Source organism: Gossypium hirsutum, chromosome D04 (genome assembly GCF_007990345.1).
Source record: "Gossypium hirsutum isolate 1008001.06 chromosome D04, Gossypium_hirsutum_v2.1, whole genome shotgun sequence".
Taxonomy (NCBI): Eukaryota; Viridiplantae; Streptophyta; class Magnoliopsida; order Malvales; family Malvaceae; genus Gossypium; species Gossypium hirsutum.
In genome coordinates, this window is record NC_053440.1 from 50,821,512 (window position 1) to 50,841,995 (window position 20,484).

The 20,484-nt window shown below is 33.5% G+C and overlaps 1 protein-coding gene across 1 annotated transcript; it reads right to left on the reverse strand.

Annotated features, from left to right (window-relative positions):
- Positions 1–1,852: 1,852 nt before the first annotated feature.
- LOC121216129 (exocyst complex component EXO70B1) lies at positions 1,853–3,706 on the reverse strand. The gene has a single exon (XM_041091434.1). It carries the CDS (start codon positions 3,704–3,706, stop codon positions 1,853–1,855), a length of 1,854 nt encoding a protein of 617 aa, XP_040947368.1.
- Between the last annotated feature and the right edge of the window lie 16,778 nt (positions 3,707–20,484).

Consider the following 20,484-nt stretch of genomic DNA (forward strand, 5'->3'; position numbering starts at 1 on the left):
AAAATTTAATAACAATAACAATAATTATTTATCTAAACAAATTTTTGCTAAGGGTATTCTAGTCATTTTAGTTTTTTCCTTTATGCTATTACACCTCTATTCCATTCAACCAAACACAAGATTACTATTACGTCTCTATTCCATTACATTCAACCAAACAGTTGATTTGCTATTACACCTCTATTCCATTACACCTCTAATCCAATACACATCTAATCCAATACAGCGAACCAAACGTGCCCTTAGATTGGGAATGACTTACACCATATATGGTACAAAGGATTGTTAGGTCAGTAGTTTGATAGAGTTTTGAGATGGAATTTTGATAAGAGTAAAGATTATATGGATGGCTTACCCTTTTCCCCTAATACTAATGAAGTATTTATAGGGGAGGGTGGTTGGGCGTGGGCCTCAACCATTGGGTTTTCTATTCTTTATGTGTAGGTGGAAGGTGAAAGATGTCAACTAAGTGGTATTGTTGGAGTTGATCTAAAGGAACTGGATGAGACACTTGCCACACTTAGACATGATATGTTGATAGATGTTATCAGACACTCTTTCTCATATATATCTTTTAAGTATTGTATGGATCCGGTGAAGAAGAGTATTACTTTCTTGGCAAGGTCATGAGAACAAGCTTTTTCATGCATAAGGCTGCACTTCCCTGAATTTATTTAGTCATTGACTGATCTAGCAAGAGGGTTTTAGGGTGAGGGTATAACAATTGCCCAAAAACAAAGAACAGGTTATGAAAGGACTTGGCTTGAGTTGATTTATTGGTGAGGCTTATTGGACTCTTGATGAGGCTTGAGAGAGTTTTTGAAGTCCCAACCATTACACCTTTGCATTGATTGCCTTCAGAAGTGTGCTTGCCCTTGATTGAAGGTTTTTAGAATATACATCATTTCTTTTTACCGTCATTTCATGTGGGATGTCGGTTTGCTTTCCTACCAAGCACTTATAAATGGGTCATTTGTAGGGCTTTCAAGAGTAGTGATCTTTTCATTTCTTCTTCTATCTCTAGGCATTTCCTTTTTCTGAAAAGTTCTTTTTCTTTTCTGTGTTTGTTTTTCAAGGGTGTAGGGTTCTTATCCTGATCTGCTTGAAGCACTGGGGTATTTCTCCACTTTCCCACCATTCACTTTTTAGAAAGTCTCTTTGTCATCCTTTGCATAAGACTTTGGGGGAATGACATTGGGCATGCACCAATATTCTGAAAATTCATTTCTTGCATCCATCAGTCTTTGTTAGAGACAAGTTCTTGTTGGGGAAGAAGAGTCAAGAAAGCATGTTGATCAAATTAATTTGATAATTAACTGAACCTAGCTAGTCTATTCAATCAATTTTGAATCAACTATGCCACTAGACACATTAATCTCACTCTAATATTGTTTTTTTAGAAAATCCAAATTCAAAACCAAAGAATCGATTCTGATAAACACTTTTTTTATTTCGCATGAGTTATATAGAACCCAATAATCCAAAATGGACCAATGGAAACACCCCTCACCAAAATCATATTAGTGTATCACGTATCAGCTTTACCCGCATTCAAATTACCAGAAAAAAGTTAAATTTCATTACCATAAATAATGCAAATAAATTATACACTCAAATCCATACAATTAAAATCTGACTGCCTCTTAGTGACCATCCATTGCAACTCTACTTATCAAGTTGGCTATTACAAAATTTCTCGTAAAATGTTGAAAACACCCTATTATGAATGATAATGTCTCTAGCTAGTTTAATTCGCAAAACAGAAAGAAAATTGTTGTAATATTCCAAAACTTATCTCATGGTAGTTCACAAAAAATGGCTCTAGCTTGTTGAGCAGACACGATGATCATCTTCATCTTCTGGGAGCCATTGATGCCGTATTTCCTTCAAAAAGTTGTTCAATCAACTCCTCGATGTCTTCTGGTTGATACTTTATATATTTCCCTGCTTGTTTATTGTTATCTAAGTATGACTTGAATCTCCCCAAGAATGACCTATATGCTGGAATCACCACGGATGATATCGAAACTCTAAGCTCCGATCTAAGCTTTCCGTCACTTACGATCCAACTGCTCTGCGTCTTGAGGATTTCGTCGAATATGCTGTTGAAGTTCTTGAACCTTTCTTTCAATATAGGTTTTGACACCTTCCCATTAACTTGAACACCCTCATGGCTAATACATTGCAACACATTGCTCCATGTTTCTCTTTGGTACGTCTTATGGTACCGCCTTAACTCGGATGTTCGTTTCCGCGACCAATAAGGACCCATCATTTCATAGATCTCAGCTGACTCCTTAATCTTCTGCAGAATGTATCTGCCATTATTCATTAAGAAAACTAAACGTAATGCCGGGTTCCTGTATAGCTTTGATTTCATCTCGATGTTGGCATCTAACAGATCTATGACCATCATTAACTTTAATGCGAAAGGGGAGAGTGGGGGGCACCGGTCGTCGTCTTCAGTGACGTCCTTAGACTCCTGCTCCACAACTTTCTGCCTGGGAGATCCCTGCACCTTTTCTTGGTTTTGAAATACTTGCTCTAGTGTGTCCTTGTACTCACAAGCATACTTTAGATAATTCATTGTGTAGCGAGTCAAGGGGTGAACTGCACCGCCTGCCACTGGGGTTCTGCCTGCATTGTCATTCTTGATTGAACTCTCAATCTGAGAGAAAATGCTCATCACGGCTCCACCGATCCTACGTTGAGCCATCGATGTCTCAGACATGAATTCCTCAGCCGATGAGTCGTTGCCAATATTTAGATTCGCCAAATCTTGCAACATCTCGTATATGTCCAAGAACTTGAATAGTTTCTCCGTGGAGTATCGTCTGGGCCACACCAAAGCATTTGGAAAATTAAGAAGCCTTATGCTCAAGGATGTTGCGAGATCGCAGAACAATCTTTGAGCTGTTAAACGATTATCTGAAAATACAGAATCGCAAAGGTTGCGTTCGGCGGGGAAGAGATTGGTGGTGCAAAATTTCATAATGTGAATCCAATTATTGATCTCTCCTTCGAGCGATTCCCAGCTCATCTTTTGAATATCCTCCACATTGATGTTCTCGTAACATTGCTTGCTAAACTCAACATCCAATGCTTTTAGCCTAAGACCACCATAAACAGTGCAGCACTCAGCCTCGTACCCTGCAAGGATCATTGCAGTGGAGATTTGGTTCATGACATGGATCGATTGGGACGAAAAATACGGGAACTCATCCTCCGATTTTGAGCTGCCTTGGGATCCATCCGTATTGGGAGATTTAGGATCAAAATTCGGATCGCCGGTGCGTTTAGGATTGTCGAGAAGAGCACGCAACTCGCATTCGAATAACAACATGGCACGAAAGTGAGCAGAGCTAGCTCGATTCAAGCAAGAAATTGCAGCTAAATCAGATGGGAATTCATCAAGATTATTTACAATCAAGGAAAGACGCCTCACAGCTTCGAAAAAAGAGTTGTCTTCGTCGATATTTAGGCCAAACTTGGCAGCGGGTTCCTTCTGTTCATAGAGGGCAATCCTGGAATCAACCAGCTCCTGCAATGGGTCAATACACTTGACAAATTTATTCTCACCAGGAACCAACTTTTGGATGAATTGGTCAACCTCTTCCAGGGTCTGATCTAGGTTAAAACCAGCCGGTTTCGATGCTTTTTCATTCTCATCAACAATCTCCAATATGAAACTATCGTCCTTCTCCATAATTATTTTACTTTGTTTGTGGATTTTGAGAAGATGAGAGAGGGGTTCAACAAAAAAGAAAATATAACGTAAAAAGCGATTGAACATGTTTGTGTTACGTAGAACCGTTGGTTTTTGGGAGGTAGCAGTTAGTCGTTGACCTCACAACTTTCAATTTTGGATTCTTTTATTTTTGTCTCCTTATATCATCATTTTTAATTATTACATCCAAATTCACAATACCTTGTTACAATAAATATAAAATAATCCAAATGATTTATACCATTATGGTTAAATTGATTCAAATAGTAATGACTTTTAATCCAATATGTAATTGCTTTCATTGTTTTTAAAATCGATTGAGATATTAATTCAGACTAAGGGATTAGATTGATTGACTTGCAAATTGATTAAATCGTCCGATTGAATTGATTGAATAATCGATTTTCTTTTTAAAATTTATTCAATTAAACCGGACAAACCAATTAAATTAGTAATTGATCATCTAACTGGCTTAACTTCTAAAACCCTTGATCGACCAAAACTCTTAGGTCTAGTTGATATCTTTTTGAAAAGAAGGATAGTGAGTTTTGAAGGTGGTAGAGAAAGATTGATTTCGTCTTGGAAGGGTGTTTAAGTACCGATTAACATGCAATTCAAAACATGTATGTACTTATATACTCACATGATAGTAATATTTGGCATCATAGAAAAGGAGATATATATATATTAGTAGTAAGGTTAGAATGATGCCACATGGTTTTATTCCTAAGAATACTACATTTGTTTTTCAAGGTTTTGAAGAAGGTTAAAGGGGGTCCTATTACAGGAAACGAAGCTTGAGAAATTGGTCTATCAAACAAGATATAGTTGAACCGGCACATTGGTGGCTATTAATATTGGGGTTAGGGGTGAGCAAAATTCGATCCAATTTGAAAAAAAAAATTAAATTTCAAGTTTCGAGTTTGAGTCGAATTGAATTTGACAATTCGAATAACTAGAATAATTCAAATATTAGATTGGTGTAAATACCCTTTGGTCCTTGCCAATTTTAAAAATTAACAAATTAGTCACTCTCTAAAAAAATACGAAATAATTCAAAATAATTTTTAAAATTCAATATATTTATAAAAATTCTAAATTTTATATATTTTAAAAAATTATACAAAAATTTTTAAAAAAATTCTAAATAATATATAAAGAAAGTTAAAATTTTAAAAAATTTCTAAAATAATAATTTAGGGGACCTAAATAAGTTAATTAATGATTCAAGTTTATGTTTTTAAAGTATCTTTTTTTTTTTGCTTTGAAAAAAGTTTTCAAATATATATGATTTCAAATTTATATGTTGTAATATGGAATTAGTTATATTGTAATAAGATTTTGATTTGACATGTTTAATTTTTTAATTTAACTCGAATAATTTTACTCGATTCGATAAAATTTTAAATAGAGTTTAGATGATAAAATAGGACTCGTCAACTCGATTAATTTAAAATTTTTTCACTCGATTAGATCGAATACTCACTCCTAATTGGTGTTGCAATGTGTCTTTTAAATCTTGGGAACATTGGAAACGTTTCAACCAAAACAATCATTTAAGGATAAAGATTATTAATGATAGATTGATTAATGTCTTTAGGGAAGCAAACAGCATAACGAAAGTTGGTTTTGATAGAAGTGGGGTTAGATTTTGCTATTAGTTCCTATATTTTGTAAAATTGTGTATTTAGTTCATGTATTTTAATTTGATCAATTTTAATTTTATATTTTTTAAATTTTACTTTTTATTCAATTTAGTCCTTAAATTCAAAATAGCCATTCCTTTCAATTTTAAACACCGGCTTAAATTTTGATTTTATAAACATTTATTAGGGTCCCTATACTTTCTATTCCTACCAAAATTTTATAACAATTTTTCATTTTATTCACTTTAGTCCCTATGTACGCAACTAACAATTAAACGTTAGAATATATTCCTTTTCATAATCTAACCTTAAAATCTATCTATTTCAAAGTAGATTCTTCAAGAAATCAACAATGAAAACTTTCAAAAATTTTAACAATTTTACAAATTGGTACATGAGCTAGCTAAGTCAAGCTCTCATAACCTCAAATACATAAAAATTTCAAGAAAATGACTTAAAATTACCTCAAAATGTATGACCGAAAGTTTTGAAACTAAAAACCCTTTTCTCCTTAGGTTTCTAAGGTTGGACGATAGAGAAGAAGAAAAAAGATGACAACATTTCACTACTTCATACTTTTTATACTTGGATTAAATATTAATTAACTAAGAATTAACCTTAGTTAATTAATTAAACCTTAATTACCATTAGCCAAATTAGTGGAAACTAACATCATCATCCACTATCTTAGGTTGAAAATTGACTTATTTACCATTGTAGAAATTTGGCTAATTGCAATTTAAGTCCCTAAGTCTTTGGCCAATTAAAAACCTATAGTGATTGGACTTTTACAATTTAGTCCCTACACCTAAATTAACTATTTAATTGAAAAAATTGATGGACAAAACATGAATACACTTTTACCAACTCCGTAAATATTCATATTTGATATTTACGGATTCGGTATATGAAAATGGGGTTTCAAAACCACATTTTCTGGTACCACTAAAAATTGAGTTGTTACAATTGCTCATTGGCACTGCTCATAAATTGCCTAAAGAATCTCCCCCTTTTAGAAATTTTTTGAACAAAACCATAACATGAGAACATATGGAACAAAAGAAACAAAAGCTCCCCCTAAGTAACCCCCTTAATAAATCATTCATAACTATTAGCATAATAAAACAAATCAATCACATATGTTGTTAAAGAGATGAATGTATTAATAATCAAAGTACTTTAAATTATATTATAGCAAGATGAATTGAAAAAAAAATTCACCAAAATAATAAGCAAAGAAATCAAAGTTCATAAAAAAACATCCCAAACAAAAATAATAAAGTTTACAGTTAAAAAATAATTGAAAAACATTAATAGTAGGAAAAAAAACAACTTCAACAGCTTCGAGCTCTAGTCCCCTTTTTTGTTCAATAATTCTACCAAAGAGCTACTAAAGTTTCTTAGCCAGAAATTAATTCCCCAAGGCCTTAGCTCGACGCTCATTGGCAATTTCCTAATATTTTGTTTTGTCCAATCATTTCAATACTTTTTTCTAATGTGTACATTTGTTTTTTTTTTCTAATTTGGTACTTGCATTTGATAAAAAAAATATTTTTTTTGTACCTAATGGTAATGGCATTAACTTTTTAGTGTTCAAGTTGGATTTTAGGGTTGATTTGATGAAATTTAATTACTAATATTATTATGCTTGAATCTAGGGAAATTGTATTGTTTTGGGGTACATCAATTGCAAGAAGAGAAAGCTCTTATTAAGGAACAAAATGATCAAGAAAGCATTGGAAATTTGTATTCAATTTCCTGTTAAAATCTTAAGTAATAACTAAAGAAAGAGTTTGACGTGGTATTAGCACAAGAGGAAAGGCCATGGTACCGAAAATATCATAGAAAGTGGTTGATTGAAGGGAATAGAAACACTCATTTCTTCCATAGTAAAAATATTAATTGTAGAAGAATCAACTCGATAAGGCGTTGAAGACTAGTAATAATATTTGGTGTGTTGACCAAGAAAGGTTGAAATAGTTGACGTTGGATTTGTATTTTAACCTTTTTTTATGAATCAATATGTTGTTAGCATCTATACTACTCGTGGTTCATGTTACAAACTTTATGAGAATGAGCTTAAGGGCTTATACACTACGATTAACAGTAATGAAGTTAAAATTTTTGTGCTTGATATGATGCCTTTAAAGGCATCGAGAGTTGATGGCATACATGCTTTCATCACCAAAAGAATTGGAATCTAATCAGCAGTAATTGACCGCTTCTCTCTCTCTCTCTCTCTCTCTCTCTCTCTCTCTCTCTCTCTCTCTCTCTCTTCGTCCTGGCGAACGAATAGAGAGAGATATAAAGATCAACACTCGAGAAATAAAATAAAATATAATTATCTCAGCTTTACTACAAGTGTGTCAAGTCAGTTGTAATATTTGTAGTGTTACAATGGAAAACTAGAGTATTCCAAAGATCGAACCCAAGAAAATTGTGGATTGAACAATTCTAAATAACATGGGTGTAAAAATAAAAATTCTAAAAAAATAATCACAAAAAGCTATATTACGAAAAATCATAAAATCAAGAGAAATTAATCTATTTTACTATCTAGCTAGCAAGGACTAAATTGTAAAACATGTAAAATTATGAAATTAACAATTAAATGACAAACGGTGGTTGGTTGACGTTGATGTGGTTCACTAATCCTTGAATTAGGGATCCAAATCATTTAAACTCCCTAAATGGCTCCATTTTACCTCTCTGTCTCTACTTTACTAAGTTAGACAAATTAATCCAGATTATCACTTGATCTCACCAGATCCAAATCGATAGTCTTGGGAAATGTTGCTTATCGACCATCATCACACTTTGACATTATGGACTTCCATGGCTGGCTTTGGAATAAGGGACACTTGTTCTTTATTAGGTTAGCTTATGAGTCCTTGAACAACAAAAGTGTTTCGACAATTGATAAACACTGGAAGTTTCTATAGAAGTATCAAGGTCTGCAAAGAGTCAAGATTTTTCTATGCCAATAGATTACATCAACACTTAGATGATGATCCATCGTATAGCCAATATGGTGATCAAATCGAAGATATTTACCACATATTAAGGAAAAATTTTCTCATGACTAATTTATGGCTAAGGCTTGTGAAGAATAACAAGATGCATAAGTTCATGGAATTGACGATGCATGAGTGAATTTACGTAAACATCTATCTCCATCTTACATATTTATGATAGAGGAAAACAACTGGGGTTAGGGTTATAGAGCATTACCAAACAATCAGAATTGTTATAAAGGATCATAATTATTAGCTTAGACAATTTGTAACACCCCTAACCCGTCTTCATGCCGAATTAGGGTTACGGAGCATTACCGAACAATCAGAACAACATTTAACATCAAACCATCTCTATAAAATCATTTAACATTAGTTAAATAAACCTCATTAAAAACTAATCAAACATATGCATTTGGGCCTTAAATCGAGCTTTCAAGGTCCTAAAAATAGTTTAGAAACAATTCGGGACTAATTTAAAACAAATTAAAACATTTAGGAAAAAGGTACAAAACTTGAAAACAGGGATCACACGGCCGTGTGACATAGCCCAGGCCATGTAAAAATCGAATAAAGGGACATGAGGTCGTGTCACAGCCCGTGTAACTCACAAAGTTGGGTCACATGGCCAGTCGCAGGTCGTGTGCAAATCGTGTAACTTTCTGACTTGTGACACACGGCCGTGTCGCAGGCCGTGTAACACACTGACTTAATGCATTAAAATTTACAAGTGACATACAACTGTGTAGCCAGACCGTGTGTGTTACATGGCTGTGTGACAACCCGTGTCCTAGAAACATGCCATTTCAAGGCCAAAACAAACCTAATCAACCATCCCATTTGTGCACACCTTCAATACACCTAAGCATAATTCAAACACTCATACACATACCATTTCAAGCATCCTATTTGATCTAACCAATATGTCATTCAAAGGTACCATATTTATGCCAAAACATCATTAATCAAATCAAAGCATTATAGCCACATTTCAAGCACAAAACCTAGTTCCTTTAACTACCAAATGACATCAAATATAGCCATTCACATACCATCATAGACATTCCAAAAGGATCATAGATTACAAGTGACTAAAAATGGCCAAAATAACCTAACTTGCCAAGGCATTAAAGTCCATCAACCAAACATGAGCATCAAAAGCAAATACATACCAAATTGACCATTACATATTCAAGACCTACCATTATAAAAAGGTCCTATACATGCCATTTATAACCTCGACCAAAATACTCAAAAACTACCAAATTGGTTGCTAGATAGTGTGATAGATCTCCGACAAGCTTTCAACCGAACGAGCTTTTGATAATCTACTAAACAAAGGAAAATAACTACGTAAGCAACTAGTGCTTAGTAAGCTCGTATAAACTCAAACATAACTTACCATTTCTTTAGCACAATTTATAGAATAAGCATAATATCATTACTTTTTCATAAGATCATGAACTATTTCAATTGTATGCATACCATGTCATTTTCTTTACTTACCCATTGAACCATTTAGAATCACATTTGATACTCGGGAATGCTCACACATAGTGTGTCTTCACATATAACTGTAACATTTTATTTTCAATAATGCTCAAACGAGCTGTGAAATGGGCCTGCTCACACGAGTTGTTGGTCGAAATGTTACCTACACGATGTTGCTCACACGAGCTATGACGAATTTGCAACAAATGTAAGACCTCAGCCATCGGTAGGACATTCAAGACCAGCACCCAAAACATGAAATCCCTAATGACATGTCATTTGTATCCTAAGAGTTTTTAAGGTTCAAACGGGATTCATTTTAATTACTTAAAGCATCGATATACATGTATTTTTAAGTTAGTTTATAACTAACACAATATAACCGGTAATCAAATCAAACTATCATTAATAAGACCATAATCTATACGAACTTACCTCGATAACTATAGTCGTAGAAATAGAGTTGATAACTAATTTGAAGCTTTCGCCTTCCTCGATTTAAATCCGGTTGTTGTTTATCCTAATCTAGATAGATAGTTTCATTCAATTAAGTACTTCAAGTATTCAATTCAATCAATAATTCATATTTATGTAAAATTATAAAATTACCCTTAATATTTTAAATTTTCACAATTTAGTCATTAAGCCATAACTTGATTATTAATCATTTTAACCTAAATCCATATTAACCAATGCTACAAGGGACCTTGGAAAAACCCATAATTACCAAAAATTCACAATAAAACCCATGAATTTACACTTTCAATAATTTAATCCCTATTTCAAAATTCATCAAAAATCACTTAACAAAACAAGTTTGTTTAACAACCAAGATTAATAATCTATCAAATAACTTCAAAACATATTTAAAAAAACCATGGAAAGTCTTTCAACCTTTAACATTTTTGCAAATTAACCCCCGTGTTAGCTAGACTAAGCGAAAACGAGCTCAAAAACATAAAAATCATTAAAAACGGACAAAAGTTACATACCGTGCATGTGAAATAAGCCTTGGTCGAACCTAGCTCCTCCTTTGCTATGGTTTTTGGTTGAAAACAAGAAAAATAAAGGTTGAATATGGCTACTTTTTTTTATTTGATTAGTTTATGTTATTTATTTTCATAATTACTAATTTTTCCTTTTAAAACTATTAAAATTTCATTAAAACCTATCCATAAACATTCACTAACTTATAACATGGTATATTTACTATCTAAGTTCCTTAGATTTCGTTTCCATAGCCATTTAGCCATTTTAACTAATAGAAACTCACTTTTGCAACCTTTACGATTTAGGGCTTTTTATCTAATTAACCATTTAAACATTAAAAGTTCTTAACGAAACCTGAATATGACCCTAATATAATTCCATAGAATTTAAATAAACATTAAAAATATAGCTCACTCATCAGAATTGTGGTTCCGAAACAACTATTTCTGACACCACTAAAAACAGATTGTTACAACTCTCCCCTTAAAGGAATTTTTGTCCCCGAAAATCTTACCAGAAAATAGGTTCGGGTATTGTACTTTCATAGGTTCTTTAGGTTTCCAAGTAGCTTTCTCGACTCCATGACGTTACCAAAGAACTTTAACTAAAATTATACATTTATTACTTAATTCCTTAACTTCCCGAGCTAAAATTCTGATCGGTTCTTCACTGTATGACATATCTGGCTGAATCTCATCATCAACAAGTGAAATCATGTGTGAAAGGTCAGAGCTTGTAACATCGATACATGAAACACATTGTGAATTTTCTCTAATTCAAACGGTAAGGCGAAATGGTAAACTATTGGGTCAATTCTCTCAATGATCTTATACGGCCTGACGAATCATGGATTATGCTTTCCTTTTTAGCCAAAACAAAGAACTTTTCTCCAAGGCGGTACTTTTAAGAACACTCTATCACTAACTTGAAATTAATGTCTTTTTGTTTTCAAATTCGTATATGATTTCTAACAATCAGAAGCAGCTTTCGAAAAATATTGAATTACTTTGACTTTTTCTTTAATTTCTCGAATCAAATGAACACCGAATAGCTTTTTTCACTCAATTCAGCCCAATATAATGAGTTCTACATTTTCGACCATACAAAGCTTTATACGGCACCATTTTTATACTCACATGATAACTATTATTATAGGCAAGTTCAACCAACGGAAGAAATTTCTCCCATCTACCCTTAAACTCTAAAATACAACAACGGATCTTATCTTTAAGTACCTGAATTACTCACTCAGACTAACCATCGGTCCATGGATGGAATGTTGTACTGAAATGTAGTCGAGTACCTTGAGCTTCGTGTGATTTACTCTAAAATCGATAAGTGAATCGTGGGTCTCTATCGGAGATAATAAACACTGGCACACTATGCAATCTAACAATCTCAGAAATGTATAGTTTTGCCAACTTCTCAAGTGAATAATCCGTATGTACTGGAATGAAATGTGTAGATTTAGTCAACCGATTAACAATAACCAAAATAACATCTTTCTTTCGTGGAGACAAATGTAACCTTGATGCTCGACTTTGACTTGCTGACAAATCAAACATTTCGATACAAACTCTAAAATCTCTTGTTTCATACTTGGCCACTAGTACATTTGTTTCAAATCACCGTACATTTTGTTACTACCAGAGTGTATCGAAAAATTATTATTGTGAGCTTCATGTAAAATCTTTTGTATAATATCAGAATTTCTCAGAACACATATTCTGTTTCGAAAATACCAACCACCATCAGAACTAACATGAAATTTTGAATCAGGTATCATTTCAATCTGCTCCCATTTAGCAATCAACTCAGAGTCATTTTTCTAAGCTTCACAAATTTGTTACAGAAATTTCGGTCTAGCTTCTAATTCTGCTACAATGTAACCATCATCAATCAATGTTAAACAAGTATTCAAAGCTTGCAAAGCAAAGAAAGATTTTCTACTTAAAGCATCAGCAACAACATTAGCTTTTCCTGGATCATAATCGATGATCAAATCATAATCTTTTAGCAACTCTAACCATCTACATTGTCTCAAATTTAATTCTTTTTGTGACATCAAATACTTCAAACTTTTATGATTCGTGAAGATGTGACATTTTTCTCTGAATAAATAGTGTCGCCAGATCTTTAATGCAAACATGATAGCTGGAAGCTCTAAATCAATTGACGGGAAGCATAAGCTACCACTTTGCCTTCTTGCATCAAAACATAGCCTAAACTATTCAGTGAAACTTCACCATAGATCACAAATTCCTTGCCGGACTCTGGCTGAATCAACATAGGGGCTTTGATCAATAATACTTTCAACTGCTGAAAGCTTTGCTGACACTTTTCGAACCATTCAAACTTGACATCTTTTTAAAGTACTTTGTCAACGGTGTAGAAATCATGGAAAACCCTTTTACAAATCTTCGATAATATTCGGCTAGACCCAAGAAACTTCTGATCTCTGAAACATTTCTTAAAGCTTCCAATCTACTATAGCTAATATTTTACTCGGATCCACTCTAATACCATTAGCCGATACCACGTGTCCCAAAAATCCAACTTCTCGAAGCCAAAATCACACTTGCTAAATTTAGCAAATAACTATTTCTTGCGCAAAGTCAGCAAAATTATTCTCAAATGTTGTGCATGCTTAATTTCATCTCAGGAATAGATCAAAATATTATTAATGAATACAACCAAAAATATGTCTAGATATGACCTGAATATTATGTTCATCAAATCCATAAATACAGTAGGTGTATTGATTAAACCAAATGACAAAACTAACAATTCATAATGTCCATACTTGGTTCTAAAAGTAGTCTTTGGCACGTCAGAATCTTTAACCCGTAACTGATATATCCAAAACGGAGATCAATCTTTGAAAATACTGGCAAGCCTTTCAGTTGATCAAACAAATCATCGGTACATGGCAAATGATATTTGTTTTTGATCGTGACTTTATTAAACTATCGATAGTCGATACACAATCGCATCGATTCGTCATTTTTCTTAACAAACAGTATAAGAGCACCTTAGGGAGAAAAACTAGTCCAAACAAATCCTCTGTCCGTCAATTCTTGCAACTGTGCTTTCAACACTTTCAACTTTGTGGGTGCCATTCTATACGGAGCTATCGATAGAAGAGAAGTTCTCGGTACTAACTCAATAACAAATTCAACCTCTCTGACTGGCGGTAACCCTAGTAACTCTTCTAGAAATACATCTGAGAACTCAAAAATAGTCAGAACTGACTCTAATTCACAACTGTAACAGCCCAATTTTAGTTATGTCAAAAATAGTGGTTTTGGGACCACAATTTTGAAGAGTGAGTTTTAATTTTATTATTTATTAAATTCCTATAGGATTATATTAAGGTCGTATTAAAATTTTGTTAAGAAATTTTGATGTTTTAATGGTTAATTAAGTAAAAAAGACTAAATCGTAAAATGTGTAAAAGTTGAATTCTATTAGTTAAAATGACTAAATGGCTTTGGAAATTAAAATTAATGGACTTGAGTGGTAAATATATAATATTTAAAGTTAGTGGATGTGCGTGGATAGGTTTTATTGAATTTTTGATTAATAATAATGTAAAAATAGTAAATTGGTAAATAAAAAATTAAGGAAATAAAACACAAAATAAAGATGGTATCTACATCATTTTTGTTTCAAACCCTAAATTAGACATTGGAGAAGAAGAAACATTTGGTCAAACTTATTTTGATGCATGTAAGTGAATTCAAGCCTCGTTTTTAATGATTTTTATGTTTGAGTTCATTTTAGCTTAATCTAGCTAGCCCGAGGGTTAATTTTCAAAAATGTTAAAGGTTGCGGGACTTGCCATGGATGTTTTTGAATGTATATTAATGTTAGTTGATAGATTATCACTTTTGGTTGTAAAATAAACATGTTTTGTTGAGTGATTTTTGAAGAAATTGCAAATAGGGATTAAATTGTTAAAAATATAAATCCGTGGGTTTTATTATGAATTTGATGATTATGAGATTTTTAAGGTACCTTGTAACATTGGTTAACATCAATTTAGGTTAAAATGAGTTATATTCAAGTAATGAGCTTAATGACTAAATTTTGAAAAGTTAAAATGTTAAGGGTAAATTCATAATTTTGTATAAATATGAACTATGGATTAAATTGAATACTAGAAGTACTTAATTGATTGAAATTATCTATTTAGATCAAGATAAACCACATTCAAACTTAAATCGGGAAAAAACAAAAGCTTCAGATTAGTTCGACTCTATTAATATGACCCTAGTTATCGAGGTAAATTCGTATGAATTATAATTGTGTTAATGTTAGTTAAATTGACTATTTATTATATTTTGTTAGTTGTAAATGGATTCAAACATACATGTCATTAGGGATTTCATGTTTCGAGTGCTGGTCTTGAATGTCCTACCGATAACCGAGGTCTTGCATTTATTGCGGATTCTCCACAACTCGTGTGAGTAGCATCATGTAGCTTACATTCTAACCCATAGCTCGTGTGAGCAAGCCCATTTCACAGCTCGTGTGAACATTGATGTAAAGGAAAAGTTACAATTATATGGAAAGACACACTATGTGTGAACGTTCCTAAGTATCCAATGTAATTTTAAATAGTTCAATGGGTAAGAAAAGGAAATGAAATGGTAAGCATGCAAATGGAATGAATCATGATCTTATGAAAACATTGATAAGTTAAATGATGTATTTATATATGGAAATCTATTTATCTTATGGTTGAATTCATTTTTATCATGGACAAGTGTACTAACTTGTGAGTTTGATGATGTTGTATAGGCTTATACTAAGCTTATGGCATTGGTAATGATTTATGCTTAATCTATGAATTGTATTAATGAAATGGTAAGTTATGTTTAAGTTTATACGAGCTTATTAAGCACTCGTTACTTATGTAATTACTTTCCTTTGTCTTATAGATTATCGAAAGCTCGATTGGTTGGAAGCTCGATTGGTTGGAAGCTCATCGGAGACCTATCACACTATCCAACAACCATTTCGGTAGTTTTTGAGTATTTTGGCCAAGGTTAATAATAACATGTATAGGATATTTTGTAACGGTATTTTATGACAGTGTTAATGGTGGTTTGGTATTTATATTCTTTGAAGTATATATTTGGTTTGATGAACCTTAAAACCTCACCAAGTTATGTCATTTTGGTGACTTTTAAGTGTTTGTATATAAGGCCCTTTCGGTATGTTTGTGATGGCATGAAAATGGTCAATTGTGGTATCATGTGGTAGATAATTGAATTATGGTTTTTATGCTTGAACTATGGCGATTTTGACTTGTTTTGGTAAATGATGTTTCGATACAATTGTGGTGCCTTTGAATGACATATTGGTTAGATGAATAAGGGTGTTTGAAATGGCATGTTTATGTGTGTTTGAATGATGTTTAAATCCCTTGAATATGTGTCTACATGGTATGAATGGTTAGGCATTAATTGGACTTGAAATAGCTTGCTTTTAGGTAAATTTTTTGGTTCACATGGTCTGAATCACGAGCTGTCACAAGGTCATGTGACACACACGGCCTGGCGACATGGCCATGTGTCATTTGTAAAATTTTAATGTTTCAAGTCAGTGAGTTACACGGCCTAGCACACGGCCGTGTGTGGCAACTTAGAAAGTTACACGGGTGAGGACACGGGTTGAGACACGGTCGTGTGCCCTTTTATTCAAATGTTACACAGCCTGGCCACATGGCTGTGTGACCCTTTTTTTCAATTTTTCCAACTTTTTCTTAAAACTTCTGTTTTGTTTCGATTTAGTCCCAAATTGCTTCTAAGCTATTTTTAGGGATTCGAAGGCTCGATTTAGGGACAAAATGCATATGCTTGATATGATTTTGGATGAGATTAATTTATTTAATGTTATGATGTTAAATGATTTCTGATTGATCAGTAATGCTTCGTAACCCTAATCCGACGATGGAGACGAGTTAGGGGTGTTACAACAACCCTTTCTGACATATTTCTGAGCTGACATAGCTGAAATAATATTAGCTGTACTATCAAATCTATCAGATTCAACCTAAACTATTTCACCATTCTGACATTTCAAAAAAATTTACTTTCGTCTACAATTCACAACAACATAATGAAGAGTCAACCAATCTATACCAAAAATCACATCAAACTCATCAAATAGTAATAGCATTAAATAAGCCGGAAAGTTGCAATCGCAATAATCAAAGGATAGTTTCTACAAACTTTATCAACTAACACATACTGACTTAAAGGATTCGTTACTTTGATAAAAAAATTCAGTTGACTCAAAAGGTATTTTCTTATCCGACACTAAAATTGTGCATATAAATTAGTGCGTTGACCCTGGGTCAATCAAAGCATTAACATTAGTATCAAAGATAGAAAATGTACCGGTAATTACATTAGGTGCTGAAGCTTCCTCACGAGTTCAAATTGCATAAGCCCTAGCTGGTGCTTGAGCCTCAGATCTAACTGTAGAATCATTCGTTCCACTTTGACTATTTCTCGCATTACCATTGTTTCTGGATAGCCTTTCTCTTGCAGCAGTGTTATTTGAACGGGTGTTTTGGGTTTTCTCTCTATCAGATCTTTCCGGACAGTCTCGAAGAAAATGATCATAAGAACCACATTTAAAACATGATCCATCTTTCAATCTGCACTCTCTGAATTGTCGTCTGTTGCTCTGTTGACATTCAGGTTTATTATTTCGAACACTCGTTACAGAAGTAGCCTAAGGTCTCGAACTTGCATGTTGCTTCCCTTTATCTCTTCCCAAGAATCCTACTGAAGCTAAAGTACGATTGTGAAATTCCTTTGATTTCTTCTATTAAGATGAAAATGATTTTCCCATAGGTCATTTACCAGCGTCACGATTTTCAAAATCTTCCTTTCTTTTAGCTTTACTAAGTTCTTCAGCTTTATGTGCTCGATCTACCAATACCGCGAATTATTTCAATTCCAAAATCCCTATAACAGTTTGATACCTTCATTTAAACCATATTCAAACTGAGTACACATAATAGTTTCTGTTGGTATACATTCCCGAGCATATTTGCTAAGTTGCACGAATTCTCTTTCATATTCTGCAACAGACCTACAACCTTACTTTAGCTCTAAAAACTCTGTTCTTTTCTTATCAAGGTATCTCTGACTAATGTATTTCTTTTTAAATTCGGTTTGAAAGAAATCCTAATTAACACGATCTTTTGGTACCACCGCAATCAAGGTATTCCACCACTGATACACTGAGTCTTTTAACAACGGTATCACACATTTCAAACTATCAGAAGGTGAGCAAGATAGTTCATTGAAAACTCTGATAATATTCTCTATCCAGAACTCAACCTTTCTGGATCATCTTCTGTAGCATTTCTAAACTCTTTAGCCTCATACTTACAAATTTTATCCACTAGAGGTCTATTCATTCGTACCAATTCTAAACCTTGAAGAATAGTGGGGACAGGTCAAGGTACGGGAGGGGGTGGAAGTCGTTAAGCTATAGGGTTCGTTCTAACGAATTTAGAAAACCACATAGACATCATTTGAAAGAAGGCTTCTTTCGCCTCACTTCTCCAGCCCTCAGCTATGGGTCCACTACTAGCTGATCCATGAACGGAGGCTAGCGCATTACTTTCAACCTCATCGGAATCAGCTTGGTTAGATGACATCTTTTATCTATATAAAAACATAATTCAATTTGAGTCAGGAGATATCACACTATCACAGATTATATAATGGCATGTATTTCTAAACTCCATACATGCTATGTTTAGTCCAAGAACCGACTAAACCTTACTCTGATACCACTAAATGTAACACCCCTAACCCGTCTCTGTCACTGGATTAGGGAGCATTATCGAACAATCAAAACAACGTTTAACATCAAATAATCTCTATAAAATCATTCAACATTAATTAAATAAACCTCATTAAAAACCAATCAAACATATGCATTTGGGCCCTAAATGAAGCCTTCGAGGCCCTAAAAATAATTTAGACACAATTCGAGACTAATTTGTAACAAATCAAAACATTTGGGAAAAAGTTACAAAATTTGAAAAAAAGGGTCACACGGCCGTGTGACATAACTCAGGCCGTGTAACAATCGAATAAAGGGACACACGCCTGTGTCCTAACCCGTGTCTCAACCCGTGTAACTCACTGAGTTGGCTCACACGACCGTGTCGCAGGCCATGTGCTATATGGTGTAACTCTCTGACTTGTGACACATGGTCATGTCGCAACCCATGTCCCAGGCTGTGTGATCCATATTTTGACCCTAAAAACATGCCATTTCAAAGCCAAAACAAACCTAATCAACCATCCCATTTGTGCACACCTTCAATAGACCTAAGAATCATTCAAACACTCATACATATTTCAAACATCCTATTTCTTCTAATTAATATGTCATTCAAATACACCACATTTATACCAAAACATCATTAATCAAATCAAAGCATTATAGCCACATTTCAAGCACAAAACCTAGTTCATTTAATTGCCAAATGACATCAAATATAGCCATTCACATACCATCATAGACATACTAAAAGGATCATAGATTACACGTGACTAAAAATGGCCAAAATGGCCTAACTTATCAAGGCATTAAAGTCCATCAACCAAACATGAACATTAAAAGCAAACACATACCAAATTGACCATTACATATTTAAGAACTACCATTACAAAAAGGTCCTATACATGTCATTTATAACCTTGGCCAAAATACTCAAAAACTACTGAATTGGTTATTGGATAGTGTGATAGATCTCCGGCAAGCTTCCAACCGAACATGCTTCTGATAATCTACGAAACAAAGGAAAGTAATTATGTAAGCAACTAGTGCTTAGTAAACTCGTATAAACTCAAACATAACTTACCATTTCTTTAGCACAATTAATAGAATAAGCATAATACCATTACAAAGACTATAAGCTTAGTAAGTTCATCCACGATACATGTGAGTTCTATCATATCATAAGTAGATTTCATATACACATCATTTAACTCATCAACCTTTTCATAAGATCATGAACCATTTCAATTGTATACATACCATGTCATTTCCTTTACTTACCCGTTGAACCATTTAAAATCACATTGGATACTCGGGAATGCTCACACATAATGTGTCTTTCCATATAACCGTAACATTTCCTTTTCAATAGTGCTCACACAAGCTGTGGGTCAGAATGTTAGCTACACGATGCTGCTCACACAAGCTGTGAAGAACCCGCAACAAATGTAAGACCTCAGCCATCGGTAGGACATTCAAGACTAGCACCCGAAACATGAAATCCCTAATGACATGTCATTCATATCTTAAGAATTCTTAAGGTTCAAATGGGATACGTTATTCGTCAATTACTTAAAGCATCAATATACATGTATTTTCAAGTCAATTTATAACTAACACAATATAACCAATAATCAAATCAAACTATCATTAATAAGACCATAATCTATATGAACTTACCTCGATAACTATAGTCATAGAAGTAGAGTTGAAAACTAATCCGAAACTTTCGTCTTTCCTCGATTTAAATCTAGTTGTTATTTATCTTAATCTAAATAGATAATTTCATTTAATTAAG

Excerpts from the sequence above, each read along its gene's own strand:
- LOC121216129 (XM_041091434.1), bottom strand. The coding sequence starts at position 3,706 with ATGGAGAAGGACGATAGTTTCATATTGGAGATTGTTGATGAGAATGAA.